The sequence below is a fragment of the Phascolarctos cinereus genome, unplaced genomic scaffold, assembly GCF_003287225.1.
Source record: "Phascolarctos cinereus isolate Bilbo 61053 unplaced genomic scaffold, phaCin_HiC Scaffold_3;HRSCAF=262, whole genome shotgun sequence".
NCBI lineage: Eukaryota > Metazoa > Chordata > Mammalia > Diprotodontia > Phascolarctidae > Phascolarctos > Phascolarctos cinereus.
Window position 1 is genome coordinate 30,748,564 of NW_027555736.1, and position 20,528 is coordinate 30,769,091.

The window sequence follows — 20,528 nt, forward strand, 5'->3', positions numbered from 1 at the left end:
GAAGGAGGTCAGGAGCGAGATGCAGAGGTTGTCCTCAAAGGGTCTCATGTGGGAAGGCAGCTCCCTTCCACTCTCCACAAAGCCCAACCCGGGGAAGGGAAGGGCCCAAGTGGCCCAGCCTATAGGTGGAGTGAGGCCTGTCACAAAGAGAGTCTGAAGGTCAAAGACCACCCTGGTGGTTCCTTCCTATGTGACCATGGGCAAAGCCCTTCTCCTCCCTAGGGGACAATTTTTCAGCTGTGAGGGAGTTAGAATATACAGCCTCTGACATCTATCCCTAGAGACTGCTGAACTTGGGGTGAGGAAGACCAGAGTTCAAATCTCATCAAAGACACTTACTAGCTGTGTGACCTTGTACCTCTAAAGCCAAGTTTTCCCATCTGTAAATGGCAATGATTCCAGCACCTACCTCAGAGGATGTTTGTTGTGAAGATGAAATGAGATAAAATACACAATGAACTTTAAATATACCATGTAAATGCTATTATTGTTATGTGCTGTAGAAGTGGTGGGGGTGTTCTCTCCTGACCCTCTCCAGACTTGATTGCAAGTTCCACTGGGTTCTAAGTAGTCACCCTTTATGCACTGTCCTTGGTGCCTGAAAGGTCCCCTTCTCACTGAATCCTCTTGGAATCATCAGCTTCCTAGAAGCCTTTCATTGTTGGAGTGCCTTCCCCTCCTCACACCTCTGGTTACACCTTGTGGAGAGGTAGAAGGGAAGCTCCCGGGGGGCAGTGCCAGTTTTGGGGGGATTTTGGTTATGTCTGAATCCCCAGTGCCTAGTGTAGTCCCTCAATAAAAATGTGTTGAATTGTAACTGGGCCAGATAGGTAGTGCAGTGGATAGGGCGCAGGACCTGGAGTCAGCAAGGCTTATCTTTCTGAGTTCAAATCCAGCCTCAGACGCTTGCTAGCTGTGTGACCCTGAGCAAGTCACTTCACCCTGTTTGCCTCAGTTTCCTCATCTATAAAATGAACCAGAGAAGAAAATGGGAAACCACTCCAAGATCTTCACCAAGAAATGGCGTCACAAAGAGTTATCTATGACTCAACAACTATAAGAATTGTAGTCTCATAGCAAATCAGCTAAAGGGCTGGGTTTCAAATATGGGTGCTCTTGACCATCTGCTTATTCCAGGCCCCAACTGAAGAAGTGGACATCTAGGTGAGAAGAACAGACCAACAGGAACTGATCAAGGGTGAAGGTGGAATCCAACCTTAGATTGGATCAGGTTCAGAAGAAACTTCAACTTGGGTGGAAGAACTGAAGGAATTCCCAGGAGTCTTACAGTTCTTGACTAGAGCCTGACTAGTGAATCCAGCAAAGTGGTCACATTATGCCTTCTAGACTCCTTGGTGTGGATGCATGGGAGGCAACACAGAGCGGGGAAACTGAGTCTACCGGATAAGAAACAATGTGTCCAGAGCCTCACAACTTATAGGTCAGAACACAATTTCATAGGATTTTTAAGAGTCTTAAGGAGCTTAGGAATTCCAGCTAAGCCTAGAGGGGGTCAATGCCTCAGCCAAAGTCACCATGGTAGGGAGGAGGAGAGTGGGGATTGGATACCATTTCTTCCAACTCGCAACCCAATGCTCTTGCACATGCAAGTCAACAAGAACTTATTGCACGCACCTGAGCTACAAAGATAAAACCAGCACAGACCCTGCCCCAAATCAGTCTCATCTAGGGGATGGCCCCTGAGTTGTGCTTTGAAGGCAGCTAAGGATTCAACAAGCTGAGGATTCAGCAAGCTGAGGGGTGGGGGGGATGCATTCCAGACATGGAGCACCCCAGGGAGGTAGGAGGGAACCTACGATGGGGAGCGGCTAGAAGCCAATTTTATATTGCAACACAATTAGTGTTTTTCAGTACTTACTATTCATTTTGTGTTTATTATGCGTGATGATAATGTTACATCTCCTGTTTTCCCACCTTATCAAGAGTTAGGAGTTTTCAGTTTGGGCTGGACACTTTAGATCTGGAAGGGACCTTTAGTCCAACCCCTTCATTTTATGGAGGACGAAACTGAGGCTCAGAGAGATAAAGGGACTTGCTTGAGGTCACATAGCTAGTGAACAGTAGAGTTAGGATGTTAGGATTTGAACCCAGATGTCCCAATCCCAAGTTCTGCCTTTCTGATGCCACATTCAGTGCGCATCACTGTTCCCCTGCCTTTCTCCGAATAGGAAACAGGCTAGGTCATTGTTGAAACAAGTGTAAACAAACTCCCATTAATGCTACTCTGAGAATGGGGGAAAAAATTATTTTTTCAGCAGGCAAACAATTCGCAAACAACAAGACTTTCTAATAAGTGTCCCAGGGGAGTTCAGAGCAGTTTCATAATGGGCAAAAATTGTTCTTTGACTTCTCTCTCTCTCTTTCTTAACGTGGATGTCATTTTACTAGTTCAGGAAACTGTGACGTCGGCTCTTTCTGGGGAGGGGTGGAGGATTCAGAACCTGCTCTCAGCTACAAAGAGCTCTCCACTACATTTCCCAATCGAGACGCTCAGGGAGGCTGGCGCTGGTCACCATGCAGCATCCATGGACGCACACCCGGAGGACACTCCTGGCTCTGTCTCTCTTGCTCTTTCTGGAACCCTTTGTCCAAGGTAAGGCTCACGTGTGTTTCCACCTAAGCTGTGGGCCAGGGAGCCCAGCACCAAGTCTTTATTTTAAAAACTGAAACTGATAACTGTGGGGGAGGCATCTGGGATGATGGAACACCCTGGTAGACTGGGCTTTTTCTGACGCCTCCACAACCATCGATCTGAGCTGGAAAGGACCTTAGGGATCAGTTAGTCAACCCCTTCATTTTACAAAGGGGGAGACTGAGTCTCAGAGAGAGGCAAAGACTTGTCCAAAGTCACACAGTGCGTAGGCAGCAGAGCTAAGACTCAAACCTGGATCTTCAGTCCAAATTCAAGGAAAAGTTAATCTCTCATGGTGGATGTCGTCTCTCTCACCCTTCTGAGGGCAGCAATGTGTTAAATTACCTTTGCCCATTCTTGATACATACAAATGTGTGTAAAAATAAGGGGCAGGTGTTTGATTGTGTCTTTTATCCAGTTGGAAATGGGGACCCTTTGCTAAAGTCCCACTCTGCTGCCTTATTCTGGTAGAGAGAGCGCTCTGCATTCTCTAAGGCCAAACAGACAGGGATCAAACTCCGGAGGGCCCTTCCAGCTGGAAAGACTTCAAAAACAGGCTCGTGAAGGGCTGTGTCTATCATCCTGGGATCAGCTAAGCTAAATGAGGGAAAACTGAGTCTGGAAGCAAGGCAATGTTTTTTTTCAGCCAGCAAGATATGTGAAGACCACCTCCTAAGTGACAGAGGGTGAAAGGTGTGTCTACACCAGAAAACCCAGCAGCCTCAGAATACTGAAGCATGGCATGAAAAGCTATGTAGCTTTGTAGCTTAATGGATACAGTGTTGGGTTTATGTGCTGAGTCTGACACTAGGTTGGTGAGCCTCTCAGTGAGTGCCCAAGGCCACTGACTCTAAGACAGGGGTTGTTAGGTAGTATGGGGGTAATCCCTTCTTAAAATACTGTGATTTAATGCATAAAATGCATAGGTTTACAAGGGAAACCAATTATATTGAATATGGTTGAGGAGGTTTGTGGTTTTTTTTTTTAAAGTTCATGGACCTCAGGTTAAGAACCCTCCTCTAAGCCTGTAGAGATGAGATGGTGATCTGTATCAGGAAAGGAAGTGTCCGTATTAGGAGCTCCCCACATTGGATAAAATCATAAATCTAGTCTCCTCCTCCTCCAAATAAAAAATAGCTTAGGAGCTGGAAGGAACCTGGGAGACCAGCCCAACGTCTTAATTTTACAGATGAGGAAATTGAGGCGCTAGAAGTATTTGAAGTGGGATTAAAACTCAGATGTTCTCAATTTCCAATCCAGCTTTCTTTCTTCATGTGGGTTGACATACGGGGTTGAAGTTTTAAGATACTATGGCAATGTTATCTTCTCACTTGATCAGATTTCAAGCACCGTCAGCTTGTTGCTTTGAAGAGAAGAGGTTTAGCAAAGCTGCATTTTGTGTTTACTTGATTCTGTTTTTAAATTGGCCAGTTAGGATCAGGAAAGGGAAACTCTTTTGTGAAATATGTAATTATTCACCTGAATTTCAGCAAGATGATCAGAGAGAAACCTAACAGCTCTCTGGTCACCTAAAGGCAGGACAGCTTAAAGAAGATGTCCTGGTTCTGTGGAAGGAGCCTATGACGTCTGGGCCTGAGGGACATCTGAGCTCAGGTCCCCTCTCTTCCCTGCCCTGCACTCACTAACCTGAGTGATACTGGGGGAACAGCTTCACCTCTTCCTGCTTCAGTCGCATCCATGTGCACAATGGTAACTGTGATCCTCCTGTTCCCTCCTGGGTAATTTAGTGACAGGGTGACCTTGTTTAGCTAATGCTAAACAAAAAAAAAAGAGTTTAATTAGAAGGATCTTTGAACAATTAGCTCCTTAGGAAGAGTCCTTTTCTCCTTGGGGAAGGAAGAAAAAGCAAGAAGATGGACCAGTTGATGAGCGGACACATTTATAGGGGGTCAACATCTTAAAGGAAACGTTGATTCACCATGACACAGATGTCCTGGATTTGTGTCTTAGAAGTGACTTCTGGGCGTCACACTCTGGGCTTCCGGTGGAGACGCGATGTTATTCTCAGCTGCGGTGGATGTTTTACAACATGCTAATCTTCCCTCCCTCTCATTTGGGAGGTTAACGGCGTGGGGGGCTTGGTTGGTTCTGCTCAGATGGAAGATTTTTAAATTTCCAGGTTGTGGATCCCTTGGTTTAATTAATTTTTAAATCAACGCGAGTGCTATTGTTATCCTCGTTTTCCACGTGAAGAAACTGAGACCCACAGTTCAGTGACTTGCAAATATCAAAGGCTGAATTTGAACCCAGGTCTTCCTGCCTCTGAGTCCAGCACTTTATGTTTTCACTTTGCTGTGCTATCTCCAATTATAAAGAAAAAAATATAAGGCAAAGTCTAAGCTAATAAATTATCTAGACCAGGGTTCTTTCCCTTTTTTGTGTGTCCTGGACCCCTTTTGGAAGCCTGGTGAAATGTATGGACCCCTTTTCAAAATCATATTTTTATTTTTATTTTGTTTTTTGTGTGAGGCAGTCAGGGTTAAGTGACTTGCCCAAGGTCACACAGCTAGTAAGTGTTAAGTGTCTGAGTCTGGATTTGAACTCAGGTCCTTCTGACTCCAAGGCCAGAGCTCTATTCACTGCACCACCTAGCTGCCCTCAAAATCGTATTTTTAAATAATTGAAGGAAATACTAAATTTCAGTTAGAGTAGTGAAAATCAAGATATCGGTTCTTTTCCCCCCACCCAAATTCACAGACCCTCTGACATCTCTCCACAGACATCAGGTAAAGGATTCTTGATCTAGACCTTTAGCTTTAGAGAAGAATAACTCAGATGATAAGACACAAACCTGCCAAGGTAGTTTGAGGAAGAGACCATGAGAGAAAGGGCTTATCCAGTGTATTTTAGGTACTTTTGTACCTAGCAGGGTGATATGCACAAGGCAGGCACCTGATAAGTATTAGTAAACAAGCTTGATCTTGGCAAAGATTTGAGAAATTGAACCTCCCTCACTTTGCTACAGAGGTGGAGGGACAGCGGATGTGGAATAATGCATGTGTAGCCTCTGTTGTCTTTGTTACACCTGAAGGCTCTCTGGGTAGGGAGGAAGGAGCAACATATTGGGAAATGAATTCAATATATAAAAACCCTGCTTCACTCAAAATAAGATGGTTTTTAAAAAATGTTAACTTGTTGTTGGGATGTTGAATTAATGAACAAATACCTGTATTTCTGATTCATATTTCAGCACGATTTGGGGCTGTTTTCGTTTTCAGAATTTCATGAACATGTTACATTTCCCACTAAGGGGCCATGTGATTTTTTAATGGCATTCATTCTCATTATTGAATGTGGTATTTTAGATGTGTGGGTCTGAGAGAGAAGTCAACATTTCAGTAAGCCAACTTGGAATTATTTAATGGACTCCCCAGAGGAAAAATTCCCTCAGAGATATGACTGCATCTAGATAGAGTATTATGTCTAGTTCCCAGCACTGCATTTCAAGAAGGGTATTGATGGACTGGAGAGCATCCTAAGGAAGAGAACCTGGCCAAAGAAGGGACACTTCATTAGAGGATCAGTTGAACTGGGAGCAGTTAGCCTGGAGAATAGGAGACTTTGTTGGGGACATGAGATCTGTCTTCAAGTATTTGAAGGGCTTGGACTTGCTAGAAGCACCAGGTAGAATGTACAAAGAGGCGAATTAGGCAGGAAACACTTCCAGACAATGAATCCTATCCCAAAGTGGTACCTGGGTTGCTTTGAGAGATAGTGAGCTCCCCATCATGGATGTCTCCAAGCAAAAGTTGGGTGGCCACTTGTCTGGTACTCAGAAGAGGTGGTTCTGGTTCGGGCCCAGGTTGGAGAAATGGTACCTCAGGTCCCTTCTGTCTCCAAGATTCTAGGAAAAATGTAACTGGTCGGTACAAAGTGGAATCAGCTCTAAGCAAAGAAAGTCCCTAGAATTTGAGACAAGGTCATGCTCTGAAACTGAAGCTGATGGAAATTAGCAAAAAGTAGAGATTAGTCAGCTCTAGGAATAACTCAGCTGCCAATGTCTTAATAATGAGATTATGGTACTTTCTCCAAAAAATCCCATCAGGGAAATACCCTTGTTAAACTTGTTTTTGTTTGGTTGTGTCTGACTCCATGTGACCCCCATGGACAAAGTTTTCTTGGCAAAGATACTGGAGCGGTTTGCTATTTCCTTCTCCAGTGTGTCCCCATTTTACAGATAAAGAACTGAGGCAAATAGGGGTTGACTGGCCCAGGGTCACACAGCTAAGTAAGTATCTAAGACTGGATTTGAGCTCAGATCTTCCCTACACCAGGCTGATGCTCTATCCACTACACCACCTAGCTGCCACTTGGGACAGATGTGAAGGAAACTGTAATTTAATGAATTTATGAACTTATCTTAAGATACAACAGAAGGAGTCTAGATACGACTTGGTTCCTGGGGGTACAATGACCATTTCTAAGCTAGTAACTTCCAGATCTACACATACAGCGCAAGCCTCTCTTCCTGAGCTCCAGGTCCACGTCCAACTGCCACCTTAGTCAACCTTAGTGGATGCCCCACTAGCATCTCAAACTGGACTTCCCCAGAATGGCCCTCAGCATCTTTCTGTCCAAATCTCTTCTCTTCCTGTTTTATAGAGGGCACTACCATCTTTTTAAATGTCTACTCTCAAAGCCTCACTGTCATTCTCGATCCCTCAGGCTCACCTCATATAACCAATCTATTGCCAAATTTTGTTGCTTCTACCTTCATGACGTTTTTCCTATAGGTCTTCTTTCTACTCATATAACTGAAACTCTAGCTCAGCCTGTCATCTCCTCTCACTGGACCATTGAAATAGCTTTCGGATTCATCTTCCTGTCCTCAAGTCTCTCCCCGCTCCAGTCCATCCTATGGTTAGAACCACTGATTAAACATTAAACTTTGTCTTCTTCTCATCAACCCACCAGAACCCAAGAGGTATCTTCTGCGGTCCAATGTAAATCCAACTCTTATCATGCTAAATTCGCTTTCTGGTAAGACATTGTTGAAAGGATGGATCTGTCCTTTTTTTCCCAGTGGATGGAAGGTTCTTGCCAAAATTGTTGTAGAGTGGGTCCAGAGGCTCTGAAAGCAGCCTGGCTTATCAATGGGCAAGGCATGGGTTCAATTCCACCTGTGTGACCTCACTTAACCTCTCAGTGTGCTAGGCAGTTCTCTAAGACTACAAATGTAGAATGGTTGCAGATCCCCCTTGGTGGAAAACATCTCTCTGCTATGACATCACTGGTCTGAATCAAAAGAAATTTTAAATTTCATCTTATGTACATTGTGATTTAGATGAACCTTATGCTTTTTATAATTCATTGTGTAATATATATATATATAAAAAGGGAAATTGTCTTTTAAAAAAGAGGGACACAACATGAAAACAAAAGAAGTTCCTGCCTTGGAGAAGTGGCTCTAGTAGGTCCTGTCTTCCTTATTTACTAGATTGAGGCCATCTGGTCCAACCCCCTCATTTTACTGACAAGCTCAGCAGCTCTTGCAGTAAGTAGAGCCCCGAACTCAGAGTCAGGAAAGCCTGAGATCGAATCCTGCCTCAGATGTTAATTGGCTGTGTGACCCTGGACAAGTCACTAACTTCTCATGAATGAATGAAAAACATCTATTAAGTGCTTACTACTGTAAAGCACTGTACTTTACATAGTCAGTCAACAAGCATTTATGAAGCCAGGCGGGGTGATTGGGGACTACAAAGAGATCAGTGATCTGGTCCCCATCTTTAGGGAGCTCACATTCTAAGGAGGAGAGAAAACACACATAGAAAGTTGCAGCTGCGGGGCAGATGGAGAGATCCCATGGTCCTTAGGCTTCATCAACAAGATGGATGGTAATTCACCTTCCTTAGTCTCATTTCCATTTACAATATCTAGGGGCAGCTAGGTGGTGCAGTGGATAGAGCACCGGCCCTGAAGTCAGGAGGATCTGAGTTCAAATCCAGCTTCAGACCAAACACTTGACACTTACTAGCTGTGTGACCCTGGGCAAGTCACTTCACCCAAATTGCCTAAAAACAAAACAAACCAAAACTAAAACCCCAATATCTAATGTTGAACCATTTGACAGGGGCAAAGATTATGGTGGTGAGAATTTTTTAAAAAATAATTGTTATGAACTCAGATTTAGATATCAACCAAACCAAACCTGCATTCTCACTACTTATTTGAAAAATGCATTTCGATGTATAAAATTCCCCAAGCAATAAAATTATTCCTTCTGTTTTCCCTTCAGCTGCCATTGTCTGTTCATCCCCATATCTGTGTCTAGATCTTTCCATTATATATTATCATATATGTAGCTCCACTACATATATGTGTATATGTATACATACATGAGTTTGTATGCATATGTGTATTCATGCATGTGTGTACATGTATAGACTATGTCCTGTGTACACTATACATTTTGGGGAGAACTTCCTTTTCTGGGTCTTCAGGAGGTGGGACTGCTGAGGAGGGAGGCAGGCAGAGGCAATGGCCGGGTCCCTTCTCCAGGAGGGTTGCTCCCTTGGATGGTAGAAGATTCTATTAGTAAATGGGGCTAATAACAACCAGCCTCCTAGGGTTGTTGTCTCCTATGGCCATGGGCATTCAGCTTGGGACTATTCTGTGTACATAAAGTCTGGTCTGGCAGAGTTGGATAGATCTATGCAATCGTGGTTATCATCATCATTGTCATCAAGTCACTTAATGTTTCGAGCTTTGCAGAGAGCTTAAGGGCAGCTAGGTAGTGCAGTGGATAGAGCGCTGGGCCTGGAAGCAAGAAGACCCCGGTTCAAATCTAGCCTCAGACGTTACTGTGTGACCCTGGGCAAGTCACTTAACCCTGTTTGCCTCAGTTTCCTGATCTATAAAAGGAGCAGGAAAAGGAAATGGCAGACCACTCCAGGATCTTTGCCAAGAAAACCCCAAATGGGGTCATAAAGAGTCAGACACAACAAAACGACTGAAAAACAACAACTACCTTCAGCCATCAGGCCAGACTCCTCTAGCAAGTATTTACAGATTGCCTTCCATCAGTCCAGTGCCCTGCAACAACATGGCCAGGCCACAGTGGAAACTCCTCAGTAAAATTGAAACTTGAGAAGGCGGGCATCTGGCTTCTAGGGTACCGTGATGGGGAAGTAGAGAGCAGGCTGGACATTTTTTTTTGTGCTCACTAAAGTATCCTGGGGGAAGCCACCTCAATAAAATTGACAGAGTAATAAGTCAAGTGACCTCTGGTCTTGCAGACTTCTGAAGCATTGCTAGCCCAGGGTGGGAAAAATGCTGAGACAGCAACAGAATAAATTTGCTTGGGCCACATCTGCTTATGTGTATATGAGCAAAGGAGGGGAAAACAGGATTCCCTTTTTGAAAGTAAAACCCCTAAATCTTTTCATTCAGTTTCTCAGTCGTGCTTAGAGAACCTACTTAGTGCAACGCCTTACTTTAGCCCCTGAAAAATCTATTAACGACAGCAACAAAAATAATAATAGGTCTCTGTGTGTGACATTTCATCTCCACCTCTTTCCATTTGTACAAGTGACACTTCGTATCTGGAAGCTGCTTCCTCCTTCGCCCCATTTCCCTAGTTTCCTTCAAAGCCCAGGTGATAAGAAAGACTGCAGCAGACTGAATACGAAGCCTGCCTCCTCAAGAGGTGATGGGAGTGAAGCCTACAGTCTTTAGACATGATCTCTGTGGTCATTTGTTTTGCTTAGCTGGGCTTTGTTACAAAGGATAGGGGAGAAGAGTCACTGGGAAGGAACGGCTAGATATTTTTTAAGCATCTGGGGAGTCCCTGATAAGTTGAAGAAGTTCCCCGAGTCTCCCCTGATCCACTCCACTTGCTTTGTATATCAAACTGACTACTTCTTTTAATAGCATGGCTCAAACCTCCTACTCGGACCATTTCTATAGGCTCCAAATCGTGCTCTCTCCTTCTCTCTTGAGATTACCTTGTGTTACTTTGTATATAGTTTGTAATCCCTTATACTGTGTAATGTAGGTGTATCCTCCCAGAAAAATGGAAACTCCTTGAGGGCAAGAATCGTGTTTTTTCTTTTTATCCCCAGCTTATAGTTCAGGACCTTGAACATAGGAAGTGTTTAATTAATGTTCGTAGAATTTAATAAGACTCATCCCATGCCCTCCAGTTTACTCTCTAGTCGTGTTTACTTTCCCCTTTCCCCTCACCCTCTCAGTGCAACTTCAAACCCAACTGGGCCCCTGAGACCTTTAAGTGAGACTCCTTAGGAAGGTGTAACGTCCAGACACTAAAACAAATAGTCCTCAGTTTCTTGGATGATGTCCAGAAGCAGGAGCCTTTCTCAGCCGGGGCAGGATGGAATGAGGCTACTCCCACGCTGAGGGGAAAGCAGCCTTTGTTCAATCTCTCTCCTCTCCTCAGGCCCCACCCCCCAGCAAAGACATCTTCAGTTTTGTGCCTGTTAATGTCAATCTTGGGGGGGGGAATTCTACCATCTAGTAGACTTAGGGGGAAAATAGATTTCTTATTCTAAAGAAAGTATCAGGCTCCCATTAGGCAATCACTCTCATGTGAGTAGGTGGTTTCCACCTTTCTCTTTATGATTCCTCATAACAGAGACATTTGAATTCTGGGGGTGTACGACAGCCCCCAAAGTGGTGAGGAGGATGAGTAGCTATTTCACTTCGATATTTCCTCCACCTGCTCCTCACTGTTTATAATAATAATTGACATTCATAAATAGTAACTAAACATTTACTTCGGCTCTGACGAAGAGATGAGAAAATGCACCTTCCTTCTTTCTTTGCAGAGGTGGGGGACTATGGGTATGAAACATTGTACATACTGTCAGACTCAACTGATATGTTAGTTGTGATGAATTGGGATTTTTCCTCCTTTTTATGTTACCAGGGATAGCTCACCAGGTAAGGGAAAGGGAATATATTTTTTTAAAAATAAAGTTGATGTAGAAAGAAAAGATATCAATTTAAAAAATTTACAAAATGATTTCCTTGGATCATCTCATTTTAAGGCAGTATGTAGTAGTGAGTGGAGTGCAGGATTTGGAATCAAGAGGACCTGAGTTCAAATTCTGCCTTCTCATGTTTACTAGCTGTGTGGTCCCAGACAATTTGCCTACCCTCTCTGAGCCTGGGTTTTCGTCTGCTGGGGATAATAGTACTTATGCTGAAGGTTCCAATGAGATGTGCATTAAGGGCTTTGGACAATTTTTAAGCTCTGTGCAAAGGTCAACTCTTAATCAGTCAGTCACTGTGTTGTGGCCCATGAGCCAGAAAGTTTTTGTTGCTGGCAATATTTTGTTTTACTTGATGAAAAATACCCCCAGTGAAGTTTACATCATGGAAAGGTCGGTATTGGCTTTCCTTTCCACTTCCTGTTATAACCGACATTGCTTCGGCTAGGGCTCTATATCCGCCACTGTTCTCTGGTTTTTCTAAGCAAGCATAGGGTGAGGAAGATGATGGATGTCTCCCTCTGCTGGAGAATGTGATGGGTGTGAGTTCCAGGAAGATCCCTGAAGGGGTTCACCAGTCCTGGGAGGATTATCATGTCCACTCTCTTAAGGCATGTGGGTAAGCCACCCCACTTTTCCTGGGGTTCAAGTTAAGAAGCGTTCCTGCCTGTGGCACTGTACTACAGGTTGGAGACTAAGTATCTATCCATTTCTATCCCGGCTCTCTTGGCTTCCTATGGGATCTCAGGATCCCTGGGACTTGTGGTGAAGACCCTAAAAAAGTGACAGTGCAGAAGGAAGGAGTAAGGCTCAAGGGGATGAGTGGGGGGGAGAGAAAAATGTACTTCCATACCCCCATGATGTAAGTGCTCAGATAATGTCTCTGATCGGTCACCTTACCTTATAATCAGTCAGTCAACCAGCATTGATTAAGGGCCTCCTATGTGCCAGGAAATGTGTTAGGTACTAGAATTTCAAAGACAAAACCCAAAAGCCTTAAGGAACTGCCATTCTGTGGGGGAGACAACATGTACATATTTAGAAAAAGACAAAATCTGTACAAGATGATTTGGGGGGAGGGGAGAAGTACTAGTAGTTGAGAGGATGAAGAAAGAGCCCATCACATTTTACTCTGATGTCACGTCTTAAGATCCTGCACTCTCAAAGGCTGTGCCAGCAGAGGGCAAGTTCTGGCAGACTGTGCCATGGCACCTAGAGCTCGCAACAGACAGAGCTCCTGTGCTGAGAGCCAGCCTAGCTGAGTGGAGTAAGGCTTATCACCAATGGACTGGCCCTCTGGTGTCTAGACACTTTAGTCAGGGCAACCCTTGCCACAGCAGTAAAAACACCAAAGGGCTGTTGGTCCTGTATGCCTTCCTTCTGATCCTGCAGTGATGGTGTTGGGGGGGTGGAGAAAGGAGGCAGAGAATGCAAAGGATCACCCAGTTTTTAGGGTATGGGAGCTCCTTGTGCAGTGACTGAGGAATCGAGTTGCATTAGCCTCAGCGTTCTCACTGTCATTAAGCATTTATTTTTTCCTCTGTTCACAAAAAACGTTATTATCTAATGATGCATCTTAAAACATACAGAAATCTTCACAGTCCGCTTTACGTGCAGCAGAACAATCTTCACAACAAGTGAATGTCAACTGTTTTATATAATAGACAACACTCTGGGCAGCTAGGTGGTGCAGTGGGTAGAGCGCTGGCCCTGGAGTCAGGAGGAACTGAGTTCAAAGGCCTCAGATACATAATACTTGCTAGCTGTGTGACTCTGGGCAAGTCACTTCACCCCAGTTGCTTCAGTCAAAAAAAAAAAGACAACATTTTGAAGTGACCTTTCTTAAAGAAATGCTTCATTTACCAAAGAAATGAAAGGTAAAGAAGCAATTCTTGCTTTTAAAAAGTAGCTGTTTTGTTCCAGAGTAGAAGCTTTATTGCCTGTATTGAAAGACAACATGATCACAAATAATTTAAAAAAATGTGCAAATGAAACATTTTTAACTATAAAGTAGAACACTTTCAAGACAACACATAAATATGTTGTCTGACTTTTAAATGAGGCCTTTCAGAATTAGACCCCAACACTTACAATTGGCAAATGAGAGCTGTAAGTAAGTCACTGGGAACCGTATTTAACAAAATACATATGAAGTCTATAGCAAACTGATTTAAAAGTTAAAGCAAAAAAGAAACAGTACATTGAAGGCACTCTACCCATCAAGCATGTCCTCTCCAAATTTTAAATGTGATGAACACAAGTTGTAACTATGCCATAGTTGCAATGCTAAAAAATAAAACAAGATTAGTTCTTGAACATGCAGAGAATTCTGCCACAAAGCTACTGTCTCTCATTTGCCCGTTGTTCCAGTAAAATATAGTCTTAAAACATCAATGGTAACAGTTTAGCTTATTTTCAGTATGTAGAGAGTTTGGACACAACCCGTTTTAAAAAAGGAGACTTGTTGGGGCAGCTAGGTAGCACAGTGGGTAGAGCACTGACCCCAGAGACTGGAGGGGATTTGAGTTCAAATTTGGTATCAGATACTTACTATCTGTGTGACCCTGGGCAAGTCACTTAACCCTGATTGAGCAGAGGAGAGCGAGAGCACCTAGGTACTGGATGAGATAAGGGGGATACAAATACAGACAATGAAACAACCCCCGCTCTGAAAGTGTTTACATTCTAAATATGATGGAAATTATATGACTAGACGGACCTGTCTTATAGTGAGAGCAAGGGATACCTGGTGTCTAGACTCACAGTCTATTTGGTATTTAATGTCCAATGGTATGCAATGTTAAGAGATGGAAGAGGAAAGTCTCCAGGTGGTTAAATTCTCTTGTGGGAATGGGCAGGAGTCACAGAGGATGGGCAGGCATGGAGGGGTTGTTATCTGCAACACCGAAGAGAATACCCACATTAATGAGATCACAAATCCGTGGAAAGATGGAAATGGTTACGGTTACCTCCCTGGGATTTTCTTTTAATGTCCTAGCCCTTGATTTTAATCATCTGTGAAATCATCTGTATAAACCTGCCTCTGCAATATTCCAGTAGATGGATGCTAAGAAAGAAATCCATAGATTGCCTCAAGGACGGTGAGAAGTCGAAGGATTCATTCAGATGCCCCTAATTATGTGTGAACACTTCATTTGCTCAGGTTTTCCTGCCCGGAGGGCACGATTCCACAGGGTTCGATGTCGCCCAGATAGCCTTTCTGCCAACTGCATTGAAGAAAAGGGGCCATGGTTCAACGTGCCTAAAGGGGAAGACAGTGGGGCCGCCAATCCTCCAGCGGATCCATATCTGTAAGTAAACCAAGCTACCTCCTTCCAGACACTATACAGAGAGGGAGTCAACAGATAGACTGTCATGTTCTGGCAAATGCTCTATGTTTCAAAAACTATTTAAGTTTTTTATTACAAATTTTGTAACAGTCGACAAAAACGATAAAGTAAGGAACAAAATGACAACAACAATGTAGTAGAAGGGGAATAATAATAGAAGGGGAAAAGGAGAAACAAGCATTTACTATGCATTTACTAGGTGCCAGGCACTGTGCTAAGGTAAGGAATACAAATGCATGCAGAACGCAAGACAATGCTGCGCTTAATGAGCTTACAATCTAGTGGGGGAGGACAACTCAGAAAGGGGAGTGAAGGCATGGCACGTGATTCTGAAGTCAGGAAAGTTGGGCACAGTGTTAGGAGGGGAAATAAAGATAACAACAATAATAATAGCAGCTCCTGTTTCTCTGGCAGTTGATAATTCACAGAATGCTTTGCCCACAATCCTGTGAGGCAAGTAAGCCCGCTATCATTATCTCCATTTTACAGATATACTCCAAGCTATTTACAGTACATTTGTCTATATGGAGAAGCAGCCTGGTATAGTAGCTGGAGGACTCCCCTTACTGTTGGGAACTCAAGTTCTAGCACTAACTTGCATTAGCAATGTGAACACAGACAGCTTACATGACCTCTTGGTGTGCCTGGGCAACTTCCCAAGACTATGCCGTGATTTACAGATGAGTTGCTATTCTGCATCGGCAAAGAGAGTTTTTGTACCAGGGAGTTCCCCTCACTGATGAAATTACAGGTCCAGACAGAAATATCTGTTTGGCTGTATGCATATATGTACCTGTGTATGTGTGTCTATGTATATGTGGCATATGCATATTATATGTGTGTGTATGTATGTGTGTACATATGGGAGGGGAGACAGAGAGGCAGTCAGCAGTCTGGTTGGTGTAGTAAATAGAGGGTTGACTCAGGACCAGGGTGACCTGGATTCAAGTCCCAACTCGGACAACTACTAGCTGTGTGATGCTGGGGTGGTTACTTAACCTCTTGGTATCTCCAGAAAGCTCTCTAAGTCAGGGGCTCTTAACCTTTTTTTTTTTTTGTCATGGACCCGTTTGTCAGTCTGGTGAAAGCTACGGCCCCTTTCTCAGAATATTTTAATGTATAAAATAAAATGCATAGAATCATGAAGAAAACTGATTATATTTAAATATATTGGGGCAGCTAGGTGGCTCAGTGGATACAGCACTGGCCCTTAAGTCAGAAGGACCTGAGTTCAAATGTGGCCTCAGACACATAACACTTACTAGCTGTGTGACCCTGGGCAAGTCACTTAACCCCATTGCCTAACCTAGATTGTTTAGATTCTAGATTAAGAACCCCTGGATAGAGAGAGAAGAGAAAAGGGTCCAGGGCAGAGGGGACACTTCCAGTAAGTGGGTGTGTTTCAAATAAAGATCCAGCTGAGGAGACTGAGAAGAAGTCAGAACCAGGAGAGAGCAGTGTCATGAAATCCTAGAGAAATGAGAATGTCAAGAGGAGGGTGATCAACAGAGTCAAAGGCTGCAGGAAGGTCAAGAAGAATAAGAGATCATTGGTAACTTTGGAGAGAACTGAATGAAGCCAGATGGTAGAGAATTGAGAAGAAAAAGAGGAAAGGAAGTGGAAGTGTGGGTTATAGACAGCATTCTCAAGGAGTTTGGGGAGGGCAGATAAAGGCTGATAGCTACTGGAGACAGACGCGTATAGTGAGGATTTTTTTAAGGGTGGAAGAGAAGTAGATGTATTTGTAGGCAGTTGGGAAGCAGGCAAAAGGGAGAAATTGAAGATTAGAGAGTAGGGATGATAGGGGGAACAATTTACTGGAGAAGACAGGATAGAATGGAATCAAGAGTGAAAGAATGGCCTCTGGGCAAAGAGACCAGAGTGAAGAAGGACGGAGTGGCAGAAGGTATCTGAAGGGTGTGAGATGACTAGGGGAGAAGAGGGAGTTCTTGGTGAATGGCCTCCATTTTCATATCTATCTATCTATCTATCTATCTATCTATCTATCTATCCATCCATCCATCTATATCTATCATCTCTCTATATCTCTTTATCATCTATCTATCCACACACACACACATATGCATATATACACGTCTCCTCCAACTAGATTGTAAACTCCTCAAGGGCAATAACTATTTCCCTTTTGTATTTGTAGCCCCAGTGTCTAGCAATGTTTGCCACGTAAGTGCTTAATGCACGTTGACTGATGGATGGATTGTTGTATCATATTGGACGCGTGGTCATGCAACCTTTGCTCAAAAACAGTCTGCTACCCACCCCCAAGGCAGCCTGTCTGTAAAGTAACATCATATTCTGTTGTAAAGATTTTTATTCGGTCGTGGGTTGGACTAGAAGCCACCTGAGGTCTTTCCCCTTTGAAATATTGTGATCCTGAGAAGCAGAGCAACCCCATTGCTAATCTAGGCTTTAGCCTCAAACAGTAATGCAAATAACCAGCTTCCTCCCTGTTCTGTTGCTGGTCTTGAGCAAACAGTCTTGCCCGGTGTTCTTCATGGTACAGGAAGCCTGACTTTCATTTCTATTCTTCTTCAGAATGAAGAGACCACAGGACATGGCTGAAAAGTCTCTTTTCTCTGAGGAAGATCCTTGGTCTATCTCCAGCTCCAGCTCCGGCTCTGGCTCCGGCTCCGGCTCCGGCTCTGGCTCCGGCTCCGGCTCAGGCTCTGGCAGTGGCTCCTTACCTGAAATGGAAACTGAGCCAATAGATGAGGAGGATTTCTACAATTTCAGCCCCTCAGAAGATGAGAATGTGGAGCAAGAACTAACAGAGGAAGAACTGATCATCTAAACGTGGAAGCTCTCCCTCACACCGAGGGCATGAAGGCAGACCAGACATCTTCTGGGGGTTATAGATAAGAAACAATTAACTCCTGGACAAAGTGCTTTGTGAAAAATGTAAACCTTCTGGAAGAGCTTCAGTCTGTATCTCTTTTTCCTCAGTACAAATGTTAACCAAATGTACATTTATACATGAATGCAATCACCATCCCCTCTTGTTTGCTCACACATAAAACATCTCATCTCCATGCCTTTGCACAGCTGTCCCCACACTTGGAATGTATTCTCTCTTTTTAATGTATATCTCTACCTCTACCTCTTGGAATCTCTTCTAGCTTCCCTTAAGGCTCAGCTTACATTGCTGCCTCCATGAAGCCTTTCCTGATTCCTCCAGTCTTCTCTCTTTCTTCAAAAAATTTTGTATTCACCTATCTATGATACACATTCCATCTCCCCCATTAAAATGTAATCTCTTTGAGGGCAGGAACTGTTTTTTTTTTCTTTGAACCTTTCCGTGCTTTGCACATAGATATGTTTAATAAAGTTTTCTTAAGTTGAATATAGAATGGCAGAGCTGGAAGAGATCTTAGAAATCATCACACCCACCCCAACCTACTCCCATTTTACAAGTGAAGAAACTGAGGCTGGCAGAAGCAAAGTCACTTGTTCAGCATCACAGCTAGTAAAGAAGCAGCGGTAGGGTTCATACAGAGTACTTTGGGCGGTAGGTCCTGTGTGCTTTTCACTGTATCTGCTGCCACGATGTCTGAGCGTTTTCTCTGTGTGTAAAAGAGACCAGACCTTTATATCATGAAATCATGGAGCCCTGCCTGCACAGAGCAGAGGTGTCAAACTCAACTAGAAACAGCCACTCAGTCATACATGAGGATCCCTGTGGGCTGCTCTTTGATGTAGAAAGTCACTAATTAACTATGTTTTATTGTGTTTTTATTTATTGTGTTAAATATTTCCTAATTACAGTTTCATATAGTTTAGGTCACACTGGGGAGTGTTGCTGGACATGTCTTAGACATTTGACCCCCCTACTATAGACCAACTGAATTGCCTGGGGTTCACAAGACTGATTCAAAGGGGAAAAAAAAGAACCTGGCTTTAAAATTTACACACACACACACACACACACACACACACACACACACACACACACATACACACACACGAAGCAAAGTGTTGGGGAGATGATGTTAGTTGCTGAATTCCCTCCTCCATTCTTGGAGCTGTGACTCCTTCAGAGAATGAATGCATACAAGTTCAGATTTTCTTTATGGGAAAATTGAAAAGTAACAGATGCTTTATAATTTTCTCAATGTCTTTTTGGGATTGGTTGCTTAGCATGGAGCTCCCCACTATTGTCCCTTGTTTAATTAGTTACTAGGGCTCAGCCATTATTTTCCTGGAGCCCTAAATCACTCTTATCCTGATAAGATTCAGAATGGACAGGTTTGTGCCTTTTTCTGAATCTAATATTGCTTCATCTGCTTCCCTGGATATATTAGTACATGCTTAATGTTACCTATTAAAGCGAAGTTACTGTAAAACCAGAGTGATGTTGCCTGCAGTCTCTGCTCCCAGGCCAAGAATTGTTTCAGAAAATTACATGTCCCTTTTGAGTAGTCTTCTTAAGAGAGTGTGCTCAAAATATTGTCTGTAATGAGTGTAAAGGGTATGCCTAGAACCAGTGAAAGTTACTCCACAGAAGACAGAAACCTCCCCCAGTCGCCAAGTTTCCTGGTTGGAAAGGACCTCTGTGACCATCTAGTCAAATTCAGGCTTGAATAAGAACCTCCTCTATCTCTTCTCTCTTCAACAAGTGATTATTCAAGGGACAGCTAGGTGGCACAGTGGAGAGATCACTGGCCCTCAAGTCAGGAGACCTGAGTTCAAATCCAGCCTCAGATACTTGACACTTATCAGCTGTGTGACCCTGGGCAAGTCACTTAATCCTGATTGCCTCATAAAACAAACAAAAAGCAACCATTCAGCCTTTGTAGGAAGACCCTTAATAAGGGGATAACAGCACAGAGGCACTTAATAAAAGCTTTTTTAGTTACATTGAATTGACTTGACTAGAATTGAGTGGACTTGAACCCCCTAGGTCACAAAGCACCCATTGCACTTTTGGAGAGCTCTCATTGTTCGGAAGCTTCTCCTAACGTCAGCCTGAAGTTTGCATCCTGGCACCTTCCACCTTGTGGAAGCTCTGGGGTGGAGCAGCCAATGCCTTTCCTCCACAGGACAGCCCTTCAAATGCTTGAACTTAATCAAGAAGGGGATCTTTAAAGACCCTCCCTCTGCCTTTTGTTTCTAAGGGTGCCTTTAATTCTCTCCTTTTTCATTTCTCACCGGAAATGAAAATACTCTAGTAACGACGCGATAAAAAACCCTTCCTAGACATGATGACCAACATGAGAAATTAATAATAATAGTATTTATGTAGCACGCATTACGTGTCAGGCACTTTTCAACTCTTATCTCACCTGAGCCTCACAACCACGCTGGGAGGTAGGAGCTATTATTAGCCCCATTTTACAATTGAGGAAACTGAGGTAAACAGATGTGAAGTTATTTGCCCACGGTCACACAGCTAGTAAAGATCTGAGGCCAGGTTTGGACTCAGGTCTTCCTGACTCCAGGTCAGTGCACCACCTAGCTGCCTGTAATCACAGACCAGGCTTTTCTTTACATTTGAGCCATCAAAGAGCATTCAACCAACAGTCATTTTTACAAACT

General features: G+C 43.5%; 1 protein-coding gene across 1 annotated transcript; it reads left to right on the plus strand.

Annotated features, from left to right (window-relative positions):
• Positions 1-2,456: 2,456 nt before the first annotated feature.
• On the plus strand, positions 2,457-19,339 carry SRGN (serglycin). The gene is made up of 3 exons (XM_020975158.2): positions 2,457-2,614; positions 14,789-14,936; positions 17,532-19,339. Exons 1-3 carry the CDS (start codon positions 2,536-2,538, stop codon positions 17,785-17,787), a joined length of 483 nt encoding a protein of 160 aa, XP_020830817.1. The 5' UTR covers positions 2,457-2,535; the 3' UTR covers positions 17,788-19,339.
• The last annotated feature ends 1,189 nt before the right edge of the window (positions 19,340-20,528 follow it).

Coding starts and splice junctions, on each gene's coding strand:
- SRGN (XM_020975158.2), top strand. CDS start 2,536: ATGCAGCATCCATGGACGCACACCCGGAGGACACTCCTGGCTCTGTCT. Junction 2,615..14,788: donor TCTGGAACCCTTTGTCCAAG/GTAAGGCTCACG, acceptor TCATTTGCTCAG/GTTTTCCTGCCCGGAGGGCA. Junction 14,937..17,531: donor CCTCCAGCGGATCCATATCT/GTAAGTAAACCA, acceptor ATTCTTCTTCAG/AATGAAGAGACCACAGGACA.